The sequence below is a fragment of the Gekko japonicus genome, unplaced genomic scaffold (assembly GCF_001447785.1).
Source record: "Gekko japonicus isolate JY-2015 unplaced genomic scaffold, Gekko_japonicus_V1.1 scaffold469, whole genome shotgun sequence".
In the NCBI taxonomy this organism is placed as follows: domain Eukaryota; kingdom Metazoa; phylum Chordata; class Lepidosauria; order Squamata; family Gekkonidae; genus Gekko; species Gekko japonicus.
Window position 1 is genome coordinate 685,732 of NW_015173138.1, and position 22,327 is coordinate 708,058.

The following is a 22,327-nucleotide window of genomic DNA, read 5'->3' on the forward strand; positions in this document are numbered from 1 at the left end:
TTTAACTCATTGCTTGATCCTGAATTTGGCTCATCAGATTCTTCTTCTGATGAGATATTCCGAATAACATTTCTTGTATATTTTTAGGCAGTGTTCCATGACAACAGACCGGGAAGTTAGACCAGTATTGTTAGGCCCTTATTGAATATGAGGTACTGATACTGGGAGATAATAGCTCTCTCAGCCTAAGGCCACCCAGTGAGTTTGTGGCTGAGGCGAGATCTGAATCAGCAACCACCCAGATCATAGCCCAGTTCCTTAACCGCTACTTTACATTAGCAGTAGAATGTTTCTGTGAGTTTATGGCTCAGCTCACTCAGCCTCATATTTTGTTCTTGTATATCCCAAATCCCATGGGCAACTGATGCTTTTCTGTAGGACTCCAGTGTCGTGAGAGAACACTGAGCATGTGATGGAGAAAGGGGACAGAGAGAACATTTTCTCCCTCTGCCAGAATATTGGAATTTGGGGGTGCTCAGTGATGTTAATAGTTTTTAAAAATGTATAGTTAAATTTATGGAGAATAGGTCCATCAGTGAGTGTTAGCTGTGATGGCTGGCCTCCCATCCCAGTTGCTAGGTGACAACAAGATATGACTTTGGCCTCAGAGCCCCAGTTGAAGGCCTGCTGGGGCATTTGGCTGGCTACTGTGTAAAACAAAATGTCTGGTCAGATTGATCTTTGGTCAGCTCTAGCGAGACTCTTCCTATGGGCATTATCTGATGTCTGTTCCCAGGTAAAAGATCTGTCAAGTAATCCAGGATGAAAAAGAGTAGGTTTTTATAATCCCACTGTTCTCTACCTTAAAACGTCTCAAAGCCACTTACAATCACATTCCCTTCTTCTCCCCACAACAGGGACCTTGTGAGGTAGGTGGGGCTGAGAGAGTTCTGAGAGAACTTTGACTGGCCCAGAGTCACCCAGCAGGCTTCATGTGGAAGAGTGGGGAATCCGACCCTGTTCTTCAGATTAGAGTCCACTGCTCCTAACCTACACCACAGTGCAAGGATACAACTTGTAGGATTGCTTTAGGACATGTTGAGTGGATTACCCGTTCTAGGTGAATGTTTTAACTTACATGCACCAACAAGGAATAGGTCCAGTATTGTCTGTGGATGTAAGATAATGATGTGCTAGAACTGACCCCAAACTGAGTTGCTGAATCAGACCAAAGACTAAAGCACTCTTTACAATTTTAGAACAGAAATTATTCAGGAATAATGAGACATTCCTTTCTTTCTTTGCCAGTAAGTAATCCTTGCGGGACCAACAATGGTGGCTGTTCCCATCTGTGTCTAATAAAAAATGGTGGTTACGGTTATTCCTGTGAATGTCCAGATAACTTTATGGTAGTGCAGTTTGGCAACACAGCTTATTGCCTTCCCATGTGCTCCAGCACCCAGTTCTTGTGTGCAGACAGTGAAAGGTAAGTTTATCAGTAACACCGCCCCTCAGGGTATGTTGATGCCTGCCCTGCTTCCTTTTGACATCAACCTCCAACCTCCATGCCATCTTGCACCTTGGTTCTTAATACTTAAGTGCTGCTGTGGTCACTCATGAGGAATGCTGATGTGCTGCTGCTGTTGTGATCCAGCTATCAATTGTCCACCCATCTTCTTTCCTTGAGTAATTGTTAACATTATTGTATTTAGCTGGGTAGCCATTTGATTTTTTTAAAAAATATTTTATTTGTACATTTTCCACAATATATAGTATAGCAAATAATAAACCTTTGTCCATTTATATACTCTCAACCATCTTTTAAGGTGTATATTGTCATCTTTTCCTTGAAGTGTTAATTTATCCATTTCTGCCATTTCTCTCTTGGAGGGGTCCTTTCTAATTTCTAATACTTGGCTAACAAAATTCTAGCAGTCGCTAGGATATATATCAACATATAAACATCATTTCGCTCATAATGCTCCGGCATTATATTTATCAAAGCCATTTCTGGAGTTCACAGCCTTGTTCTTTCCAGTAATCTCAACAAAATTGTCAACTTCCTTTCTCCCTATCTTAGTAGAGTCATGCCTGTGGTTGGGGACGGGGTAGTGGGGTTGAAGCTAATGTAGCGCCTGGTGTGGTGCTATAGTTGCCTTTGGAGCAATGTAGCATCAGTTGAGTAATCATAAAGGATGTCACTGCACCCTGTAAGCCCCAAACTTCTCAGCTGAAGCCCCCTTGTAGAGAAGGATGGACTAACTGACTGAGTGCTACAACAAGACTTAGAGTGAAAGTAACCCTGGAGGGAAGCATGGGCTTATATAGGATTGACATATTAGAACTGACCTACAAATGGACTTAATGTGAGTATACAAAGTAGTCGGCAAGTAGAACTGTAATACTTTATAGAGAAGACTGGTTTATTAGGATGGAGTTAGTAAATGAATGAGGAGGACCAAAAAAACATGTACCAATTCCACTTAGTTTTTCTTGATGGGAGGTGCTAGGGTTACCATCCTAAGAATACTTCCTGGGAAATAAATCCTACTGAACTGAACTTGCTTCTAAGTAAACTGACATGCCACTGCCTCACCAAAATATGTATAATTATCTTGTTTAGGTGTATTCCTATCTGGTGGAAATGCGATGGGCAGAGAGATTGTAGGGATGGCTCTGACGAACCTTCCACGTGCCCACACAGATACTGTCATGTCGGGCAGTTCCAGTGCAACGACAACAATTGTACAAGCTCCCATTATTTGTGTAACGCCCGGCCAGATTGTCCTGATGGCTCTGATGAAGATCGTGTGCTTTGTGGTGCGTGGCAAGTTCTCATAGATTTCCTCTGAAAGAGATAAATACTACCCTCTTATTCATTACAGCCAATATTAGAGACCTTGAAATGTGAGAACCGTTACCCTCAGGCAACCAGATAAAAACTTGTTCAATATTCTAATTCAGCAGAAATTCTATTAGATCTTTAATTATTTTAGTCTGTCTATTAGGTACACCTAGAACCTTCACAGTATCAGAACTTTAGTTGTCCTAGTCTATCCACTAGATATATCTTAGTCCACTAGATATACCACTAGATATACCTAGATCTCTCCCCATGTTAGAACTTTGGGGTTCTTAATCTATCCATTCTCTGAAGGGTCCCCAACACGACATCCATGGGCACTATGACACCCACTGACACCTTTTGTGGCGCCTATCAAGTGTTTTTAGAAAGTGGATGGGTCCACATGGGGTTTTTTCCCAGCAGGCCTTCTGTCTGGCCATTGGAGACCTGATTGGCTGTGCAGTTTAAAAATATATATGTATGTATTGCTTCAACAGCTGCCGTCACAGCACAAAAGCTTTCACTGAATATGTTCAGTTTAAGAGGTATCTGTTAAGCAGAGCTTTGGCTTGAAATGTTGATGAGGTACAACTAGAGTTAAGCATCACCTCACTCCCTGACATTTCATGGTTGGCTCTGCCTCCCGTGGCAGCCATTTCGTGGTTGCACCCACCACCCTTTGTCGGAATTCCCAAAGTACCCAGAGGCTCAAAAGATTTGGGGACCCCCTTGTATTAGATATACCTCCATTTACTGAGCATCTTATCGTTCAGAACATTTCGTTTGTCCTTTAGGCAATTGGGGGTGGGGGGGGATGAAGTTGTATTTGAAATTTTCGGTAAGGTTCTAGTGTCACAATAATGGTTTCTTTTAGCCAATCACCAGTGTGAGAGCCATCAGTGGCAGTGTGCCAACAAACGATGCATTCCAGAAGCTTGGCAGTGTGACCGAGAGGATGACTGTGGTGATAACTCAGATGAGGACAGTTCTCATTGTGCCAGCAGGACCTGCCCTCCCGGCCAGTTTAAATGCAACAATGGCCGCTGTATCCCCCAGTCCTGGAAATGCGACGTGGATGATGACTGTGGAGATCACTCTGATGAACCGATTCATGAATGCAGTAAGCAGAGCGTAGCTTGTCTTACTTTATATTCAGTGTACAATTTGAATGGCATTGTCCTGACTGTGTTCGTATAGGCAACGTACAGAGGTACCAAACCTTACATTCACTGCATCCTAGTCTTCAGTGGAGGATCTAGTGACTGGGTGAGTTTTGCATTCTGCAAGGAACGAGAAAAAGGCAGGCACGTCATAGTCCTGCTCTACACTGCATTGGTCAGGCCACACCTGGAGTATTGTGGGCAGTTTTGGAGGCCTCAGTTCAAAGGATGTGGACAGAATGGAGCGGCTGCAGAGTAGAGCGATGAGGATGATCGGGGGCCTGGAGACCAAGCCCTGTGAGGAAAGGCTGAAGGACTTGGGAACGTTCAGTCTGGAGAAGAGGAGGATGAAGGGGGACATGATTACTCTCTTGAAGTATTTGAAGAGCTGTCACTTAGAGGAGGGCAGGGAGCTGTTCCTGTTGGCAGCAGAGGACAGGACTCGCAATAATAGGTTTAAATTAAGGGCTGGAAAGTCCTGGCTGGATCTTAGGAAAAACTTTTTGACAGTGAGTTGTGTAAGAGTGGAATCAGCTGCCTAGAGAGGTGGTGAACTCCCTCTCATTGGCTATCTTTAAGCAGTCAGCTACTTAGGTTGTTATTTGTCTATGAACTCCCAGAGGTAATATTTAAATATTCTGCCTGAAGTTAAAAAAAACATGCATTATGATGGGGGGGGATTTCCCTGCAAGAAATTACTTTGGGTTGCATCCAGATTTACCATTTCTGTAGGTATGTGGACTTCCACCCATGGATTGTGATTTCCCTGCTTCCCAGTTGGGGCATTTGGGACTGCCATGGGAGGGGGGAGGCGGGAAAGTCATGCTGATGTACAGGAGTCCTTGCGTCTTTGGAAACATTAGTTTGGACTCATCCTTTGGGAGGAAACACGGTCTTAATTTAAGAAATAAATAAATCTGACGCTGGCGATGGCGTCTCTATCTTACGTGTCTTATACACCCCTTTGAAACATGTTCTTGGCATTGCTTTATATCTGTCATAAAAAGAACTAGTTAAAACTCAAAGTAATCAAAAATGTTATCTTTCTTTTATTTTAGTGAGCCCTGCCTACCGATGTGATAATCACACAGAATTCAGCTGTAGAACAAATTATCGCTGTATCCCATTCTGGGCGGTGTGTAATGGCCATGATGACTGCCGAGATAACAGTGATGAACAAGGCTGTGGTATGTTCAGGGCCTGAATACTTAATATCTGAAATTATGGATGGTGACTTAGTGCTACTGATGTGATCCATTCTTTTGTAATCGTAGCCGTTTCACAGATTAGGTCACACAAGCTATTTGTGTGATGACGAGAATCCTGTGATGAGCTACGAGTCCGTAATTGGTGGTGGAAAAAGTGCTGTCAAATCACAGCCGACTTATACTGACCTTGTAGGGTTTTCAAGACAAGAGACTCTCGGAGGTGTTTTGCCTTTGGATGCCTCTGCTTGGACACTCTTGATGGTCTTCTAACTCAGTACTAACCAGGGCCGACCCTTCTTAGCTTCTGAGATATGGCAAGTTTTCTATAAGTTGCCCAGGCCCAAGGTTTGAGACCTGGGAAGTCTCCTCCCAGCTGTCCTGAGCCCCGTACATACCTCCTTGCCAGATGGATGCCTGCAGTGGCAGCAGCCTTTGAGAGTCAGCCAGGCAGACACCCCGGCTTGAGAAGTCAGGGCTGAAGCAGTAGCACTGGCAGGGGTGGCCGGTCTCAGAAGCACAAGTGAGCGAGATGCAGCCCCTGCTGCAGTGTACAAAGTGGACCTACTGCCAGCTGCTGTGGGCCTGCGAAGGCAGGCATGCATCTCTGTCAGGCAGGCCCCAGGAGGCCCATTGCACCACAGCATCCGGCAGAGCGGGCAGAAGTCCCACCCGGTAGAGCGGGCGGGAGTAGCAGACACCCAAGAAGATAGAGTTAAAATTCAACAAGACCTGAATACTCTGGAGAAGTGGGCAGTTGCAAACAGGATGCAATTCAACAAAGATAAATGCACAGTATTACATCTGGGCCACAAAAATGTCAAGCACAAATACTGGATGGGGGATACGTTTCTGGGGAGTAGTGTATGCGAAAGAGATCTTGGGGTAAGAGTGGACTGTAAACTAAATATGAGCAGTCAGTGTGATGTGGTGGCAAAAAAGGCAAATTCAGTCTTGGGTTGTTTTAAAAGGGCCATAGGATCTAAATTGCAGGAGGTCATAGCCCCTCTGTATACTGCCTTGGTCAGGCCGCACCTTGAGTACTGTGTGCAGTCCTGGAGGCCTGACTTCAAAAAGGATATGGACAAAATCGAGAGGGTGCAGAAGAGAGTAACGAGGATGGTCAGGGGTCTGGAGACTGAGCCCTATGAGTAAAGGCTAAGGGCCTTGGGAATGTTTAGTTTGGAGAAGAGGAGATTGAAGGGGGACATTTACATATTTGAAAGGCTGTCATTTGGAGGAGGGCAAGGAGCTGTTCCAGTTGGCAGCAGAGGATAGGACCCAAAACAACGGGTTTAAATTACATGCAGAAAGATATCAGCTGGATACTAGGAAAAACGTTTTCACGGTCAGAGTGGTTCAAAGGTGGGATCAGCTGCCTAGGGAGGTGGTTAGTTCCCCTTCACTGATAGCTTTTAAGAAGAGGCTGGACAAATATTTGTCAGAGATGCTTTAGGCTGGTCCTGAATTGGGCAGGGGGTTGGACTAGATGGTCTGCATTAGCCCCTTCCAACTCTGTGATTCTATGATTCTGACCTGCCCCTAACAGGTGTGTGGCCTTTGCTGGGAGTGTGGGCCCGGCCCATACTGTGGGGTAGGCACGGAGGCGGGACAGGGCTCAGGGAGCCAGTGGTTCAGGGCAATCAGTGATGGGCAAGTGGAAGGGCCATGGGGAAGGGGAGCGTCGCAAGGGAAAGCGGGGGATAGAATGAGGCTCCAAAAGCGGACAAGAGAGGGGACGCCTTGGACTTGAGCTGTAGACTGGAGGCCACTTGGGCGAGAGGAGGAGGAACAGGATGAACCAAGCCCCCTCCCCTCTCACAGTCTGAGGTCTGCAGAGCATCCCGGTGTTACAAGCAGGACGGCAGAAGGCGGCGTCCCCCGGTTTTGCATAAGATTTTTCCGTAATTTAAATAAGTTTCTGTAATTACCTCATGGATACCCAGGAACCGTGTGAGGGACAAAGTTGGAGTTTGCAGCAAGGGAGGGGAATTGGCAAAAAAATCACCCTCTGCCTTTCTACGAATAAAAACGCTGTCCTGTTGGAGGAAAGGCTGTTGCACTGACATACCTTAGAGCTGCTCCCTGACAGAACTGAAATGAGAACATCACTTTATTTTGATGAATGTCATTATTTTCTGCACTAGTAAGACACAACGAGATGACTTGGGTTACAGGGTTTTTCCTTGTCTTCCATATAATATATGTGAGGTTCCAGGGCATGGCTGGAGGGCATATTGTAGAGCTCCATAGCTGAAGCGAACCATTTCGGATCCGTTGAGTGTCCAGATTGGAGTCTTCCTGGGAAGTCTATTTAAACCAACTTGAGTACTATGATGACAAAGAAGGTGGACATAAAATATAATAAATAACGAAGTGTTACTAAGTGACTGAAACGTACTTTGAAGCACCTGGTGTTTTACATTTCTCATGTGTGACCCCCCCCCCAAACTATGCCCTTGCTCTTTCAAAGTCAAACCTGAGCATGCTTTTATGTGCTGATGGGCTAGTTAGGCTATTACTTGTATGTATTGCAGAGGAGATGACTTGCAGTCCTTCAGGAGATTTCCGCTGCAATAATCACCGTTGTATCCCGCTTCGGTGGAAGTGCGACGGAGATAACGACTGTGGAGATGGGTCTGATGAACAAAACTGCAGTAGGTTTTGCTTTCCATGCATTCAGACTATTTCAGTACAGATAGCTTTTTCAGGGAAGTACTGTCTACACTGCTGCTAACTGCCAAATAGTTTGTGTCTTTTGATCTGTTCCTTTAGACTCCCTTAAAGTGCTACATTAAAAGCAATTGGCTGGCAAGCAAAACAACTATTACAAACACTGTTGTATCATATATGAAAAATGTATTAATCTTGTAATACTTGTACATGTTACCAATGGAATCAAAAATCTGGCATATGTATGTATGTATGCGCTCTATATATGCATACACTATATATTAAGATGGGTAGCAATGTTAGTCTGTCTGTAGCAGTAGAAAACAGCTAGAGTCCAGTATCACCTTAAAGACTAACAAAATTTGTGGCAGGGTACGCCCTGACCTGGATAACCCAGGCAAGCCCGAGAATGGGAGTTGTTTCTGAGTAAACCTGCATGGAAGTGGGTATTGATGAAATCCCAAGTCTGTGGGTTGGATCTTATGAATGGTGAACAGCTCACAGAATGGATCTCTCCTACTTCCTCTTATACCTTCCTGTGGAGTCGTATATCCCTAGAAAAGCTGCTCTTGGGGACTTGAGTTTAGTGAGTTTAGGAAAAGAGTGGCAAATGGGGTGATAACAACAGGATGGGAGAATTGGCAGAAATTGTCCCACGTCTTGCATGAGCTGTAGCTTTGTTTGTAAAAGAACTTGAGTAAGAGGGAAGTCCTTTTAGCTGATTCACCCTTGAACTACAGCCAACTCTGTTCCTGAGGTTCCTTGTACCCTCTGAAGCAGCTTGGAGGGGCACAAGACGCTTCACTGGCAAAGTAGTGAAGCAAGAGATAAGTTCAGCGAATTCATCCTGTCCCATAGATGCCCATCTCATTTTCATGCACTTTATTCACATATTGCGTTTTGTTTTTTCGCAAGGTCCCCGTGAATGCACAGAGAGTGAATATCGGTGTGACAATCTGCGTTGTATTCCTTCTCGGTGGATATGCGACCATGACAATGACTGTGAGGACAATTCAGATGAACGTGACTGTGGTGTGTATTGCAGCAAGTATCCCAAAGCTTGGCTTGAAACAAGTCAATAAAATTATAAATTGGCACTTCCTGTCTTCACAAGAGGTGTTTCAGTTATGATTTGTTGCTCTTTGTTTTAGATTTAAGAACATGCCATCCAGGTTATTTCCAGTGTGACAGCGGGCATTGTGTTGCACAGCGGTTCCAATGTGATGGGAGCGCAGACTGTCTGGATTTCTCTGATGAAGCAACTTGTCGTGAGTTCCTAGAACTTTGGCAAGGGGGACGGGGGGGTCAGAATTCTCTTTTATCTGGGGTAAAAGTATTCTGTTTGGCAAGTTAAGAGCGTTATTACCTTTCATGCTTCATTGATATCTGTGAAAAAGTATAAGCTAATGTGTCATAGATCTGTTCTTAAAAAGGATGAGGTAAAGAGTGTCAGCATAGTGATACAGTCCGTTGGCCCACTGCTATGTATCCTGATTGGTAGCACATATCTCCCTGATTTCAGGCATAGATCTTTCCTGCAAACAAAGTAGACTGGAGAAATGAATAAGGAGAGTGGTATGCAAGAGTGACTATGTACGAGTTCCTTTGCTACCTTGTTAATTTATTGAATTATGAACACAGTATTTTAAATTTGCTTGGTTTATTTTCTTGCTCATACTTGATTAGTGTAGTGTTCAGTTCATATTCAGCACAGTCTCACTGGAATAAAACCCCTTCCCCTTTGTACTCTGGATGACTTAGTGAGTGAGGTATCATAATTCCTGGTCAGTTTGAAGTGAGGTTGTTACATATTCAATGAATGGGATTATATCAGTCATACCACCAATTGCAGAAGTTAATGAAAGGCTAAAATGAGACCATCATAGAAGAAACAGAATTAAGTGTTTGCAAACGTCTACATAGTGTGAAGAGGACCGAGTCAACTTGGTAGAATTCACAAGGAATTTCTTTTTTTTTACCAGCCACTCGCTATCCAAACGGCACTTACTGTCCGCGCATGATGTTTGAGTGCAAAAACCATGTCTGTATTCAGTCCCACTGGAAATGCGATGGTGATGATGACTGTGGAGATGGCTCAGATGAGGAACTTCACCTCTGCTGTAAGCTAGAGAACATTTTGATGCTATGGACAGAATCACAACAACTCCTTAGGGGGGGTGCTTAAGAACTGGGGCATGCACAGTGGATGGATTTTTTTTGTGTTTGGACAGTAGCCCCTCTCCTTCTGTCACCACCATATAACAAACATCCTTCTCAGGTTCAGAAAACAGTTTGTTACATGGCACAAAGGACTGCTGTATGAGAACTAAAAGATGAAAGGCTCCTCACAATATATCTGTTTATGGAGTTCTGGATGTTAACCTGTATGTTTCCTACAGAATTGTCGGTACATGTGTGACGTAGATACTAAACGATATGTAGATGTTTCTGAGTGTGAAGTATCTTATAGGCTACCTGCTGCAAACATTCTGAGAAACAAGTGGGGGCCTGCAAGACTCATGGGGAGGGGGAATCCCATTTCCCCCCACTCTCTTGTCGAGCCCAGTGCGGCCCCAGCGTGGAGCCCTGGGCTGTTTGGCAGCTGCCACCAGGCCTGGAGTCACCCCTGGGTTCTCCCTGGGGCTGTGTCACTACCAGGCTCAGCACAGAGTCCCAGGCTGCAGGGCTGCTGCTGCCAGGCCCAAAGCGGTCCCCAGGCTTTCCGGCAGCTGCTGCCAGGCCTGGCACAGCCCCTGGGTTCCTGGGCTGCACTGCTGATGGCAGCATCCCCAGTGTGGCTCCCAGGCTGTGGCGACGGCATGCCCTGCGTGGCTCTTGGGGCACAGTTTGCAGGCTGCGCGTCTGCTGGTGGACCCAACATGGAGTTCTGGGCTGCACAGCCGTTGCCGGCCAGCCTGAGGTAACTGTGTTCTCTGTGCTTGCACAGAGGATGCTTGTGCGGCCACTGCCAGGCCCAGCACAGTTTGCAGGCTGCGCGTCTGCTGGCGGACCCAACATGGAGCTCTGGGCTGCACAGCCGCTGCCGGCCAGCCTGAGGTAAGTCTGTGCTTGCACAGAGGATGCTGTTCAACTTTCAGGGGGGTTTAAATCCCACTTTGTATTCCCTTTATGATTTAAGATTTTTCTGCAAACTTGGGGAGTTCCCCAAGTTTGCTGAAAAATTTGTTTCGCCTCCACATGGCCACAAATGGGGGCCACGGGTGGCTAATAGAGTATAAGATACTTGCCCTCTTCAAATATTCCCCTCATGGTGGATATATTGCAGTGCACGTATGTTATCTAGGAAAGAAAATATATGGGTAATATGGAAAGCATTTGGGTAAAAACTGATGGCAGAAAGTGCCAACAAGTTACAGTCAACTTATGGCGACCCCATAGTGTTTTCAAGGCAAGAGGTGAACAAAGGTGGGTTGCCATTATCTACCTCTGCGTAGCCACCCTGGACATCTTTGCTTGGCTTCCAAATTCTGATGAGATTGGGCAAGCTGGGGCAATCCAGATCAAGGCAAATAATAATTTTTGCCACTGCAAAACGTGTTTACAGTTTTAGGTACTATGCAGTGTATCTTTTGTTACATCATTATCCCGTATTACTACTAGGGTACCTTTTAATGATGATAGAAAGGAATAAAGATATTGAACAATTTACTGAGTCTAAAAAGTCCCTCAGTTCTATATAGAAGGCCTTAATCATTCATCTAGGGTTCTGTTATTTTGACAGACTGCACCCTTTAAGTGATCGATAAAGTAAATGAACAAACAACAGTCAATCAGGGCTGACTGATCAGTTGTCCTGATTTTATTTATTTTATTTTTTCACTTCACCCTTTGATTTGGGTACACAATAAAGCATTGGTTATGGCTGAAATGAACAGATCTCAAGGAAAAGCATGCCTGATTAATTAGTGGTGTTTAGTGGTGTTTGTGTCTTCTTAATGTATGCATCTTGGGTAAGCAAAGGTAAATGTTGTTTGCAATTACTATGAGAAATCCTACATTCAGTTTAAAAACTAAACTAAGAAAATACTCTTGGTTGTTAAGATGCTTAGGTGATCAGAACCCAATGAGGAGCTATGACAGGTAGTTTAACTAGAATTTAAAAATTAGGTTACAGGACAGGGAACATAGTTTCTAGAAGGTAATTTTAGGGCACCCCATGGCTTGTGCTAACCATGGTTAATATTATTTACATATAACAGCAAACATGGAAATATGCAGTGGGACTTGGTGATGGACAGGGCTGTGTTCTAGCTACTGTCACACTTTTATCCTCCAAGAAATTCAAGGCTGTATGCATGGCTCTCCCCTTCTTTATCTTGACAACAATCCTGTGAGATAGATTAGGCTGAGAGAGTGAGAAAAGCTGAAGATCACTCACTGAATTTCATGGTTAATAGTTCAAACAAACAACATAAAAATCTCATGTCATGTTCTGCCCATAAAATATAAAGTCGTAGGTTTGTACCGCTTAAATATGTCTCAGCAACGCACAGGGGAGGAAGCTTTGTCTCACTGTTTGAAAGTGGCGTCCGGAACGCAGATGTTAGTCTTTGAAAGGAGAAATATGCATGTTTTTAAAGGATATATTTCTGCCCTTTAAAATTCTAATAAAGCAGGGAGCCTAATTTCCACTGAGTACAACCAAATGAAGATTGAACCTCATCTCTCTTCCTGCATGGCCCAGAGGCAAATTGAGGCTGCATGTGACCTCAAGTTTTCGGAGAACAAGACGTATGATCTTCATCTTGTTTGTTTGAGCTCTGAGTGGTGATTAGAATCCAGCCCAGGCAAGCCCGATCTGATCAGATCTCGGAAGCTAAGCAGGGCCGACCCTGGCAAGTACTTGGATGGGAGACCTCCGAGGAATACCAGGGCTGTGACACAGAGGTAGGAAATAGCAAGCTACCTCTCTGAACATCCCTTGCCTCCAAGCCCCACTTGGGATCACCAGACGTCAGCCATGACTTCCAGGCATGCACACACACACCCCCAATGACTTCCAGGCATGCACCTTTTAATACTGTGTTGTTTTATTGTTTTGTGATTTTATGATTAGTATATTATTTATTGTTGTTCTAAATTTTTGGAAGCTGCCCTGAGCCGGCTATTGCTGGGAGGGTGGGGTAAAAGTTTAATAAATAAATAATAAATACCAAATAAATAAATACAAGAATCCAGATCTCACCAGCCCTAGTCTAACAGTTTAACCACAGGGAGAATGTATGATCCTTCGGCCTGCTTTCAATCCCTCCAACCATAGTTGAGGCAAATGATGCATCACATCTGCATTGTCCCATAGCTATAAAGAATATATGACTAAAATATTCGGGGGAATCACTTCTAACAGTGGATTAGGGTTGCATTGAGAGTACCCTTTATACTGGTGTCCTGTAAACAAGATTTGAAGATCACTGACCTGTTTAATTTCAGTGGACATCGTCTGTGAGTCACCGTTCCGTTTCCGCTGTGGAAATAACCGCTGCATCTACAGCCACGAGTTGTGCAACCAAGAAGATGACTGTGGAGATGGAAGCGATGAGGCAGAAGAACACTGTAGGTCTCTCAGTGAACATAAAATTTAAGGACTGATAAGTGAATGTGATTCCTAGGTTAAGGTTTCTATCAGAGTTTGCTAACCTTCTTAGGAATTGGATCACAGCCAGTTAAAGAGGGACACTAAAGGACTTGTGCTTGTCATGAAATATGCCACTATCTGCCATTATGGAATGTGGGTCTTAATAGCCAAGAATAAGAGAGAAAATAAGATAAGGTTATATATATAACCTGCTTTTATTAGAACAGTTGCATATGGGTTATGTGTTGGGATATTTTATTTGTGGAGACATCTTTGCCTCTCATCCAGTAAATCTCTCATCTATGTGAATGGTCCTGACTGGATCAAAAGTGTCACAAATACAGTCAGTCCTGAGCAAAACCCCCAAAAAACAAACAGAACAAAGCACTCTTCCTCCATTCCGTACTTCTAACAGGATCTGCGGACTTAGATTTTAACATATGGCTGTGTCCAAATCAAGACTCAGACCATAACATTCTTTTCCAGGGCTCTGTGACAAAGCAATGGGGTTCCTGAGCGAGTTAGCAAAGAAAACTGAGATCTGGATATAGTAGGGAAACAGTTATCATATATTTGAGCAGAATAAAATACATGGAAACAGTCAGAATAGTATGGGAGTTGAATACAGAATCAGATTCTAGAATAGCCACAGTAAGTGCAAGTGTTCCAAGGGAGGTATGTCAGAGGGGGTATTTGGGATCTGCTAAAAGCCCCTAAAAGAAGGAGGGGCATCCAAAGGAAGAGGTTTAGTTACTTCATCAGCATGTGGAAGATGAAAATTTCATTAGTTAGAGGCTGATGTCATTGGGGGAATCTCCTTTGTGAGGTAGGAATATGACAAGGAAAAAGGGAGTATTTGTGTTTCTTGATTGGCCTCCGATACTTGGAACAATAGTCTGAAAGCCTTCAGTATATGATTGAGTCACATTGAGTCGAACGATTGAATCAAATTCTACTGTTGGATCCTGTCTCTCTTAGGTTATCATTAGGAATGTGCACTAGCACCAAAATCTGTATCCAGAATCCAGATTCGGAATTAGGACCCTTCGGAGTCAGAATTTAGAAAATCCAGAATGTCCAAGTATCTTCAACTCCATAGAAATAGCCACTTTCTACTTTAAAAAACACATTAAAAGGCAAACCACTTTTTAAAAGGTTTCTCACAGCCATCTGACCCTTTCCCAGTTCCTATGCCAACCCTGAAGTGTTGAGAAGATGTGGCAGATGTACACAGCATCAGCCACTATTGCCAGCCAGCTGTGCCAGGTGTTGACAATTGATTGCAATCTGGACATAAAGCTTGATCAGTGCAAATGCCACTAGGGCAGCATTGGGTATGGTACAATTGACAGCTGGTTGTGGAGATTTAGTAAATACCGTGAGCAGCACTAGCCAGCAGACTGGAGCTGCAGACAGACAGTGAGGGTGAATGGGTGGGTAGGAATTATCTCAACAGCATTGGTCACAGCACAGTCCTGGAGTAGTAATTAGAAGTAGGGAAGGGGAAGCAGAAAGAGGCAACGGACTGAAGCATGGCTTACCCTGTACTGTGAACTGGAGTGTGCTGTTCTCTCATTCAAAGGGGAGCTCAGGAAAGCCCAGCGATGGGTAGATTGACCTTAAGAAAAACTAGTTTTGCAAGAAATCCAGGTTCCAGATGTGAATGGTGTGGACTGACAGTGTCCCCTGCCCAAGAGAACACCCACTCAGTGGGCACACTGGTTGGTGGGCAAGACATTACTCCCACTGCCACCTTGGCCAGACCTTCCCAGACAGACCCCTTCTAGCCCAATAATTCAGTAGGCTTGTTTCAGCTTGCAGAGCTCTTGCATGCACACCTCCAATTCTGCCATGTTTTTTGTTAGACAAAACTGTGGCAACACCAGTCAGGGAAACTAAGTGTTCTGCTCCTACCACCCATGGTGTCAGGCTGTCTGGGGAGTGGTTTCAGTTCCCTTTGTCAGGCAGGCGAGAGGCTGTCTGAGGAACAGGGTTCACTTTCCTCCTCTTGCAAGCAGCCCTAGCTTGCTTTCTATCAGTCAGTGAGCTGCCGAATATTAGGAATTATTCGAATCATCAAGAACTATAACATTTGGAATCGAAGTATTGGTAATCATTACAAATACAGCATTATTGAGTGTCTTCAAATATTTCCAGATCCAAATCACATTCCCCCGCTTATCATGCTTTATTATGTAATATGAGTCGAAACTACATTAGCAGAGCCCCATGTGAGTGGGAAATACAAGATGGTCACAACCCAAGATGGAGGGGGTGGTTAGAGAGAGTGTGACAAAATGGAGATTTACTTGTTGTGGCAGCACAACGTATTCATCAACTTTCATCATCTTGATGAAAAATGGTAAAATTAGTAACAAAATATTCAAATTCGCTATGGCCCAGGCAGTCATGATAAAGTGGCCCTCTGTGCTGGCCAAGTTGCCTTAATTTAGGTACTTAAAGTATGCATATGTATGTAAGTACTTTAGGTACTAGGTACTTTAAGATGTAGGTACTTTAAGATATGTTATATGCACTTTACCTAATATAACCTACAGCGTGAGTGTGTCTTCTGCATGCAGGCAGAGAACCCACTCCTAAGCCTTGCACCAGTGAAGAATTCAAGTGTGGCAATGGAAACTGCATCCCACTGCACTACGTCTGTGACAATTATGATGACTGTGGAGATCACTTTGATGAACTAGGCTGCAGTAAGTAACCACCGTACTTACCATCCTTTGTTGAACAAAGCAGCATGGAATGTAACTTTTAACATATTAATTAATTTAAGTATTGAACATGGGCACTCTTTTCTTCCACCACAACCCTGAAAGACCGTAAGGTTGGTGCCCCTCTCCAATGACTGTAAGACAGTAGCTATTTCAGTGTGGAGACTGCAGCAGCAGAACCCCAAATTTTCCTCTCATACTCCAGTGGCAGGTTGTAAGTGGAGGTTACTGGCATCCTGCTGTTTGCCGCAACACTATTCTACTAGTCCTGGGGACCAGCTGATGTATGGCAGTTTTCAGTTCTAGTGGGGACAATGTAAGCTGAGTAGCCTATGAAGTTCCGTCTTGGCTTTCTACAAGATTTCACTTCGTCTCGGATCCTCAGTGTGAGCACCTTGTCGCTTAGCTGCCAATGGAGCTGGTCACAGACTGCTAAGTCCCTGCCAGAACTGTATGGACGAAAAACAAAACAAAATGTCAGCCTGATTAGGCCATCCTTTGATGAAAAAAGCAGCATGGAATGTAACTTTTATCATATTAATTAATTTAATTATTGAGCATGGGCACTCTTTTCTTCCACCACAACCTTGAAAGACCATAAGGTTGGTGCCCCTCTCCAGTGACTGTAAGACAGTAGCTATTTCAATGTGGAGACTGCAGCAGCAGAACCCAAAAAATTTTATGATTTACATTTTTATTGGTTTAAAAATGATCATTAACAACAATGAACATCAAAAGCATTAAACAAGCAACAACAAGAGATAAGGATCAAGTAGCCTCAAAAGTCTATTATGTGACAGTAAAAACTATTTTAACATTTTTGAACATTTATCAATCAATAATGAAGAATATGAAGTGGCAGATTGTAAGTGGAGGATACTGGCGTCCTGCTGTTTGCTGCAACACTGTTCTACTAGTCCTGGGGACCAGTCGATGTATGGCAGTTTTCAGTTCTAGTGGGGACAATGTAAGCTGAGTAGCCTGTGAAGTTCCGTCTTGGCTTTCTACAAGATTTCACTTTGTCTCGGATCCTCAGTGTGAGCACCTTGTTGCTTAGCTGCCGATGGAGCTGGTCACAGACTGCTAAGTCATTGCCAGAACTGTATGGACAAAAAACAAAACAAAATGTCAGCCTGATTAGCTGCCTGCCTACAGACCTTCACCCCTGAAAATGACACCCTGTCTCTCAGAGATCCTGTCTGTGTGATTTCCTCATACCCTATACAACAGAAATCACATAAACATACATCAGTTTACAAGCATCACTGTGAAAAGAGTGCCTCACTCACATGTTTGTCAATAAATGTGGTGCTGGAAAGTGCCGTCAAGTCACAGCTGACTTATGGCAACCCCGTGGGGGTTTCAAGGCAAGAGATGTTCAGAGGTGGTTTGCCAGGGCCGACCCTGCTTAGCTTCTGAGATCTGATGAGATTGGGTTGGTGGTTTATTAACTTCCCCTCCACCCCATGCTTGACAGATGCACTTTTTGTGGTGACAGCTTGCTGCCTCAAGTACAGGATAGGCTAAGCTACAAGACAGTTAGCTGTTTACCGAACTTTGTGTGTGAATCTTGCTTCCGTTAATCATGTTTGAAAAACTATAAGGTGCTGTTGAAAGGGGGTTGGTGCACAATCACTAGTGATTTTAGGCACTCTGAAAAGTTCCTGAAAGCCCTCTACATATCCACTGCCGTTATTTCCTCAGTCTGTCTCTGCTTTGGCAATCGTTTTCCCTATATTAGGGCGTCTGTCACCCTTCTTGAGGGATCTCAACCTACACTATGTAGCTAGTCATGCTAACATCCGTGGAGAAGAATCTATTCCCTACTTAAAGCAAAGTTTCCTATACTGGCCACATGAATCTTAGCCTATCAGGAATATGAGGGCAAATGAAGTCTGTTTAGGGCAATGCTTTCTGAATTGGCAAACACTTTTATTCATTGTGTAATGATCTGTAAAGATAATTGAACATGGGGAGGGATCTTTCGGTGCTCATCAGTGTTCAAGAAAATTCCTTTGCAATTCAGCCCTGTGCAACAGATGAATCAGAAACTTCTAGTGCAGTGCAGTCTGGCGGTGTTCGTTGCACCTTTTATACCTTTTCAATAGCCATCAAAAATAGCAATAACATGGGGCAGAAAAAGTTACCAGTCATTATTGATAATCTTGTTGACAGCTATGCTGCTTATGGGTGGGCTCTCATTGATTTTTAGTGATTTTAGGCACTCTGAAAAGTTCCCGAAAGCCCTCTACATATCCGCTGCCGTTATTTCCTCAGTCTGTCCCTGCTTTGGCAATAGTTTTCCCTATATTAGGGCTTCTGTCACCCTTTTTGAGGGATCTCAACCTACACTACGTAGCTAGTCATGCTAACATCAGTGGAGAAGAATCTATTCCCTACTTAAAGCAAAGTTTCCTATACTGGCCACATGAATCTTAGCCTATCAGGAATATGAGGGCAAATGAAGTCTGTTTAGGACAATGCTTTCTGAATTGGCAAACACTTTTATTCATTGTGTAATGATCTGTAAAGATAATTGAACATGGGGAGGGATCTTTCGGTGCTCATCAGTGTTCAAGAAAATTCCTTTGCAATTCAGCCCTGTGCAACAGATGAATCAGAAACTTCTAGTGCAGTGCAGTCTGGCGGTGTTCGTTGCACCTTTTATACCTTTTCAATAGCCATCAAAAATAGCAATAACATGGGGCAGAAAAAGTTACCAGTCATTATTGATAATCTTGTTGACAGCTATGCTGCTTATGGGTGGGCTCTCATTGATTTGAATTCTTTCTATATCTGCTGTTGCCTTCAAATAAAAATTGTGACTCTCTTTCCTCTTAGACTCTGGAACAGGTAGAACTTGTGCTGAAAATATCTGCGAACACAACTGTACCAACCTAAGCGAAGGAAGCTTTATATGTACCTGCAGACCAGGATATAGGCCCAGTGAACAGAATAGAAACACCTGTGATGGTATTTTCTATCTTCAGATTGTTTTCTGTCTTGGGAATGTTCAATGATGTGTTGCTCTAATAAATCCTTTTGTCACTTTCATTATGCCATTAAAAAAAAGCCTCCCTTGAGGTTTTTGTTATGTAGAATCGTATTTCTTTCATAGCATTTAGATTCCAGTTCATAAATTATTTTAGATCTCTATCACTTTCCTGTCCTGGAGAATCTTCAGAGTACATTCATTTTTCTTCCTAAATTGGCCTTGAGTTCCAAGGAAAGGCAGAATACTAGGAGATATGACTAGAATGTCTGCCAAATGGATTAATATTATATAGGTATTTCAACGCTACCCGCTTTGATAAAGTTATACATGAAACGAGATATAATGTGCATGGTTCAGTTTGAATTGCTTCAAGTAAACTGAATATTGGAAAAAGAATTTTCAAAGGGCTTATGCCTTTGTAAGCCGCCCTGAGCCCGCTCGCGGGGTAGGGCGGGGTAGAAATACCTGAATAAATAAAATAAAAATAAATAAAGTCTGTGAAGATTTTTTTTGGCACAATACATCACGGTTGTTTGTTTCCTTTCTACCTGTTGTGGAAGTGGCAGCTACTCAGACGAGGCACATAGGAATGATGTCTCCATGTCCCATCTGTGCACTATTGGCTGCTAGCGCTACCTCTTCCCACCACATCCCTCCTTGTTGTATCAGCACTGACCTGACAAAAATCCACCCACCCACCCCCGGGGGCATGGCAGTCCCTCCTTCCCCAACAGTTGAGTTGCTTGTCAGCTGTTGTAGGGGGGAAAAGCCCTGCTAAAGGGTTAAAAGGATGGGAGATGATGGAGTTTAGTGCTGCCATTTTGAAACTGGTGCTAGTTTCTGGGCCCCTCTGTGGTTTGGCTGCAGGCAGAGCTTTCCCATGGAGGCTGTCTCTGCAGCCACTGTGTTGTGTCCCCCATAAATCAGAGCAAAGGCTGGGGAGGGGGGGGATTGTTTGCTCTGGCTTAAAGGGGAAAGTCCCAGGAGCGCAGTGAATCAGGTTCATTTTGAAGGCTCTGGATAAAAATTTAAGGCATAAGTTTTTTTTTTAAAAATCCCCATGTGGAATTAGCCAGTTTCTGACTTATCATTTGGTCTTTGTTAGTTTGAAATTATTGCTACTAAGTCTTTTGGTGACAGTTAGCAATAAAATTTAAATTGGTTTATTTTAAATTTCATTTTATTGAGGCTGTTATTCTCCAGCTGTTAAGAAATTAATTGTCATTGCTTCTTGTTTTAGTGTAACTGAGGTCTGCTTTACTGGCACTATTTTAATATTTAATTGCTTTTGTGCTGGTACTTTAAAATTGTTTATATTATTTTAATTGCCCACCCTGAGCACCCTGGACAGAAAGACTGAGACAGAAATGATTAAAAGAGATTAGTATATAAATAGATGGTAGTGTTATAGTTGTTAGTGCTGTGAATAGGAACAGGAAGAGTAAGGTAAAGGTTGGCAGTGAGAACTGAAACAGAGGAAGGTAAAGAGAAAACTAAGATCAAGAAGAAAAGGAAAAACAGTTTTAAATATTTTTAAAGGGAAGAAGAGACAAAAGGAGATGAATATTAGGAAATGCAAGAAAAGTCCAGAGCTGGGGGACGGCAATCAAAAAAGACCCATTGGACAATGTCCACGTGTGCTTCGGTTGCGCAAGTCAAAATGTGAAGAAAACCTGACACCAGCCCCTTGTGCTGTGTTAAACATAGCATACCCTGAACCATTTCCCCACTTGCTCAAGATGTTGAACAAGGAACTTCTGGACATCATAAAGTATTGCACAAGATCATGTGCAAGTGGAATGGTGCCAGATCTGTTTCTGCTTTCATTTACACATTGCTGGATCCAAACCTTTAAGTGGGCGAAGAGCTAGGAGGAGTCATAGAGGAGAGAACAAAGAACTGGACCAGTAACAGTGAGAAGACAGAACAAAGACAGAAAGATAGAACAAAGAAACGAAGAAGGAGAAGAAAATGATGTGGAGTGTTGGATTCTGGTCCAGCATGGCAATTCTTTTATTCTTAAATGTTAAAAAAAAAACCAAACCGTAAAACTCATGTTTATTTCTGTTTGCCTTCAGACATCAATGAGTGCGAGATCTTTGGAACATGCCCACAGATTTGTAAGAATTCCAAAGGGAGTTACGAATGTTTCTGTGCAGAGGGATTTAGATCTGTTGGAGATCAGCAGGGGACGCAGTGTGCAGCCACTGGTAAGCTCTGCCGTAGAAATTGAGGGGTGCTTTAAAAATACACACGCTGGACTTCCTTCTGAGATCAGCTTTCCCTCTTCACCTATGTTATGCTGTCTCTCCTTGCTGTGTTTTTATTTCGCGGTGCACTTGTGTAGAAGCATAGGTAAAACCAATGTCAAGTCTTGGGCTACTGAAGCTGGGGGGGAAATGTAGACTCTCGCATTTGATTAAGGTGTCCCCCCCCCCCCAAACTTCCTTGCAAGTTTCTAGAAAACAAGAGGCCTGTTCATTCTGTAGTCAGTTGTCAGCAGGGAGAAAATTAATGTTGCAGCAATTTCTCTAAAGGCAGATTATATTGATATAAATCAATGACGCTTTGCTGACAGATTGTCACTAATGATTCATGGACTAATGAGCATAAAGAGACAGAGCACAGCCCATTTATAACATCAGTCACTCAAATACTGTCACATAAAAGAGTCATGGGCCTTTTTAGGTCATGCCTGTGACTTTGATGTGTGATATAATTTGAGTAGGTAGAACCTTGTCTCAGACCCTAAAAAAGCAAAGGGAGCAGCGATAGTGAGGTACATTGTTGTATTATATAATGAACAATGCAAGATCACACTGGCTTGAATCAGACATAACATGGAACCACTGTTTATTTTAACTAAGGTTACTTTGTGTAACCGTGATTTGGCTTGCAGACAAACATTCATTTTATTTATTGGTACCCCACCTTCCCCCCCCCAGGACCCAGAGGAGCTTACATAATTCTTCTCTCCTCCATTTCATCCTCACAACAGCCCTGTGAGGTAGGTTAGGTTGAGAGAGTGTGACTGGCCCGAGGTCCCCAAGCAAGCTTCCATGGCATGAGTGGGCATTCAAACCCAGGATTGATGTATTTTAAAAATTTTGAATATTGTAAAGGTACACTTCTTTTTTTGTATGTCTAAGGACTGTAAAAGTAAACTGAACTGAACAAACCCAGG

At 43.4% G+C, this 22,327-nt stretch overlaps 1 protein-coding gene across 1 annotated transcript in view; it reads left to right on the plus strand.

The window, feature by feature from the left end:
- The window catches only part of LRP2 (LDL receptor related protein 2), a 241,739-nt gene that overhangs the window by 193,055 nt on the left and 26,357 nt on the right, over nt 1–22,327 (plus strand). The window contains exons 54-65 of the mRNA XM_015422244.1: nt 1,249–1,426; nt 2,564–2,760; nt 3,660–3,905; nt 5,004–5,132; nt 7,688–7,807; nt 8,739–8,855; nt 8,975–9,091; nt 9,806–9,943; nt 13,275–13,397; nt 16,002–16,130; nt 18,990–19,121; nt 21,222–21,353. Coding sequence (XP_015277730.1) covers nt 1,249–1,426; nt 2,564–2,760; nt 3,660–3,905; nt 5,004–5,132; nt 7,688–7,807; nt 8,739–8,855; nt 8,975–9,091; nt 9,806–9,943; nt 13,275–13,397; nt 16,002–16,130; nt 18,990–19,121; nt 21,222–21,353 — 1,758 coding nt within the window. The remainder of the gene's footprint in view (nt 1–1,248; nt 1,427–2,563; nt 2,761–3,659; nt 3,906–5,003; nt 5,133–7,687; nt 7,808–8,738; nt 8,856–8,974; nt 9,092–9,805; nt 9,944–13,274; nt 13,398–16,001; nt 16,131–18,989; nt 19,122–21,221; nt 21,354–22,327) is intronic.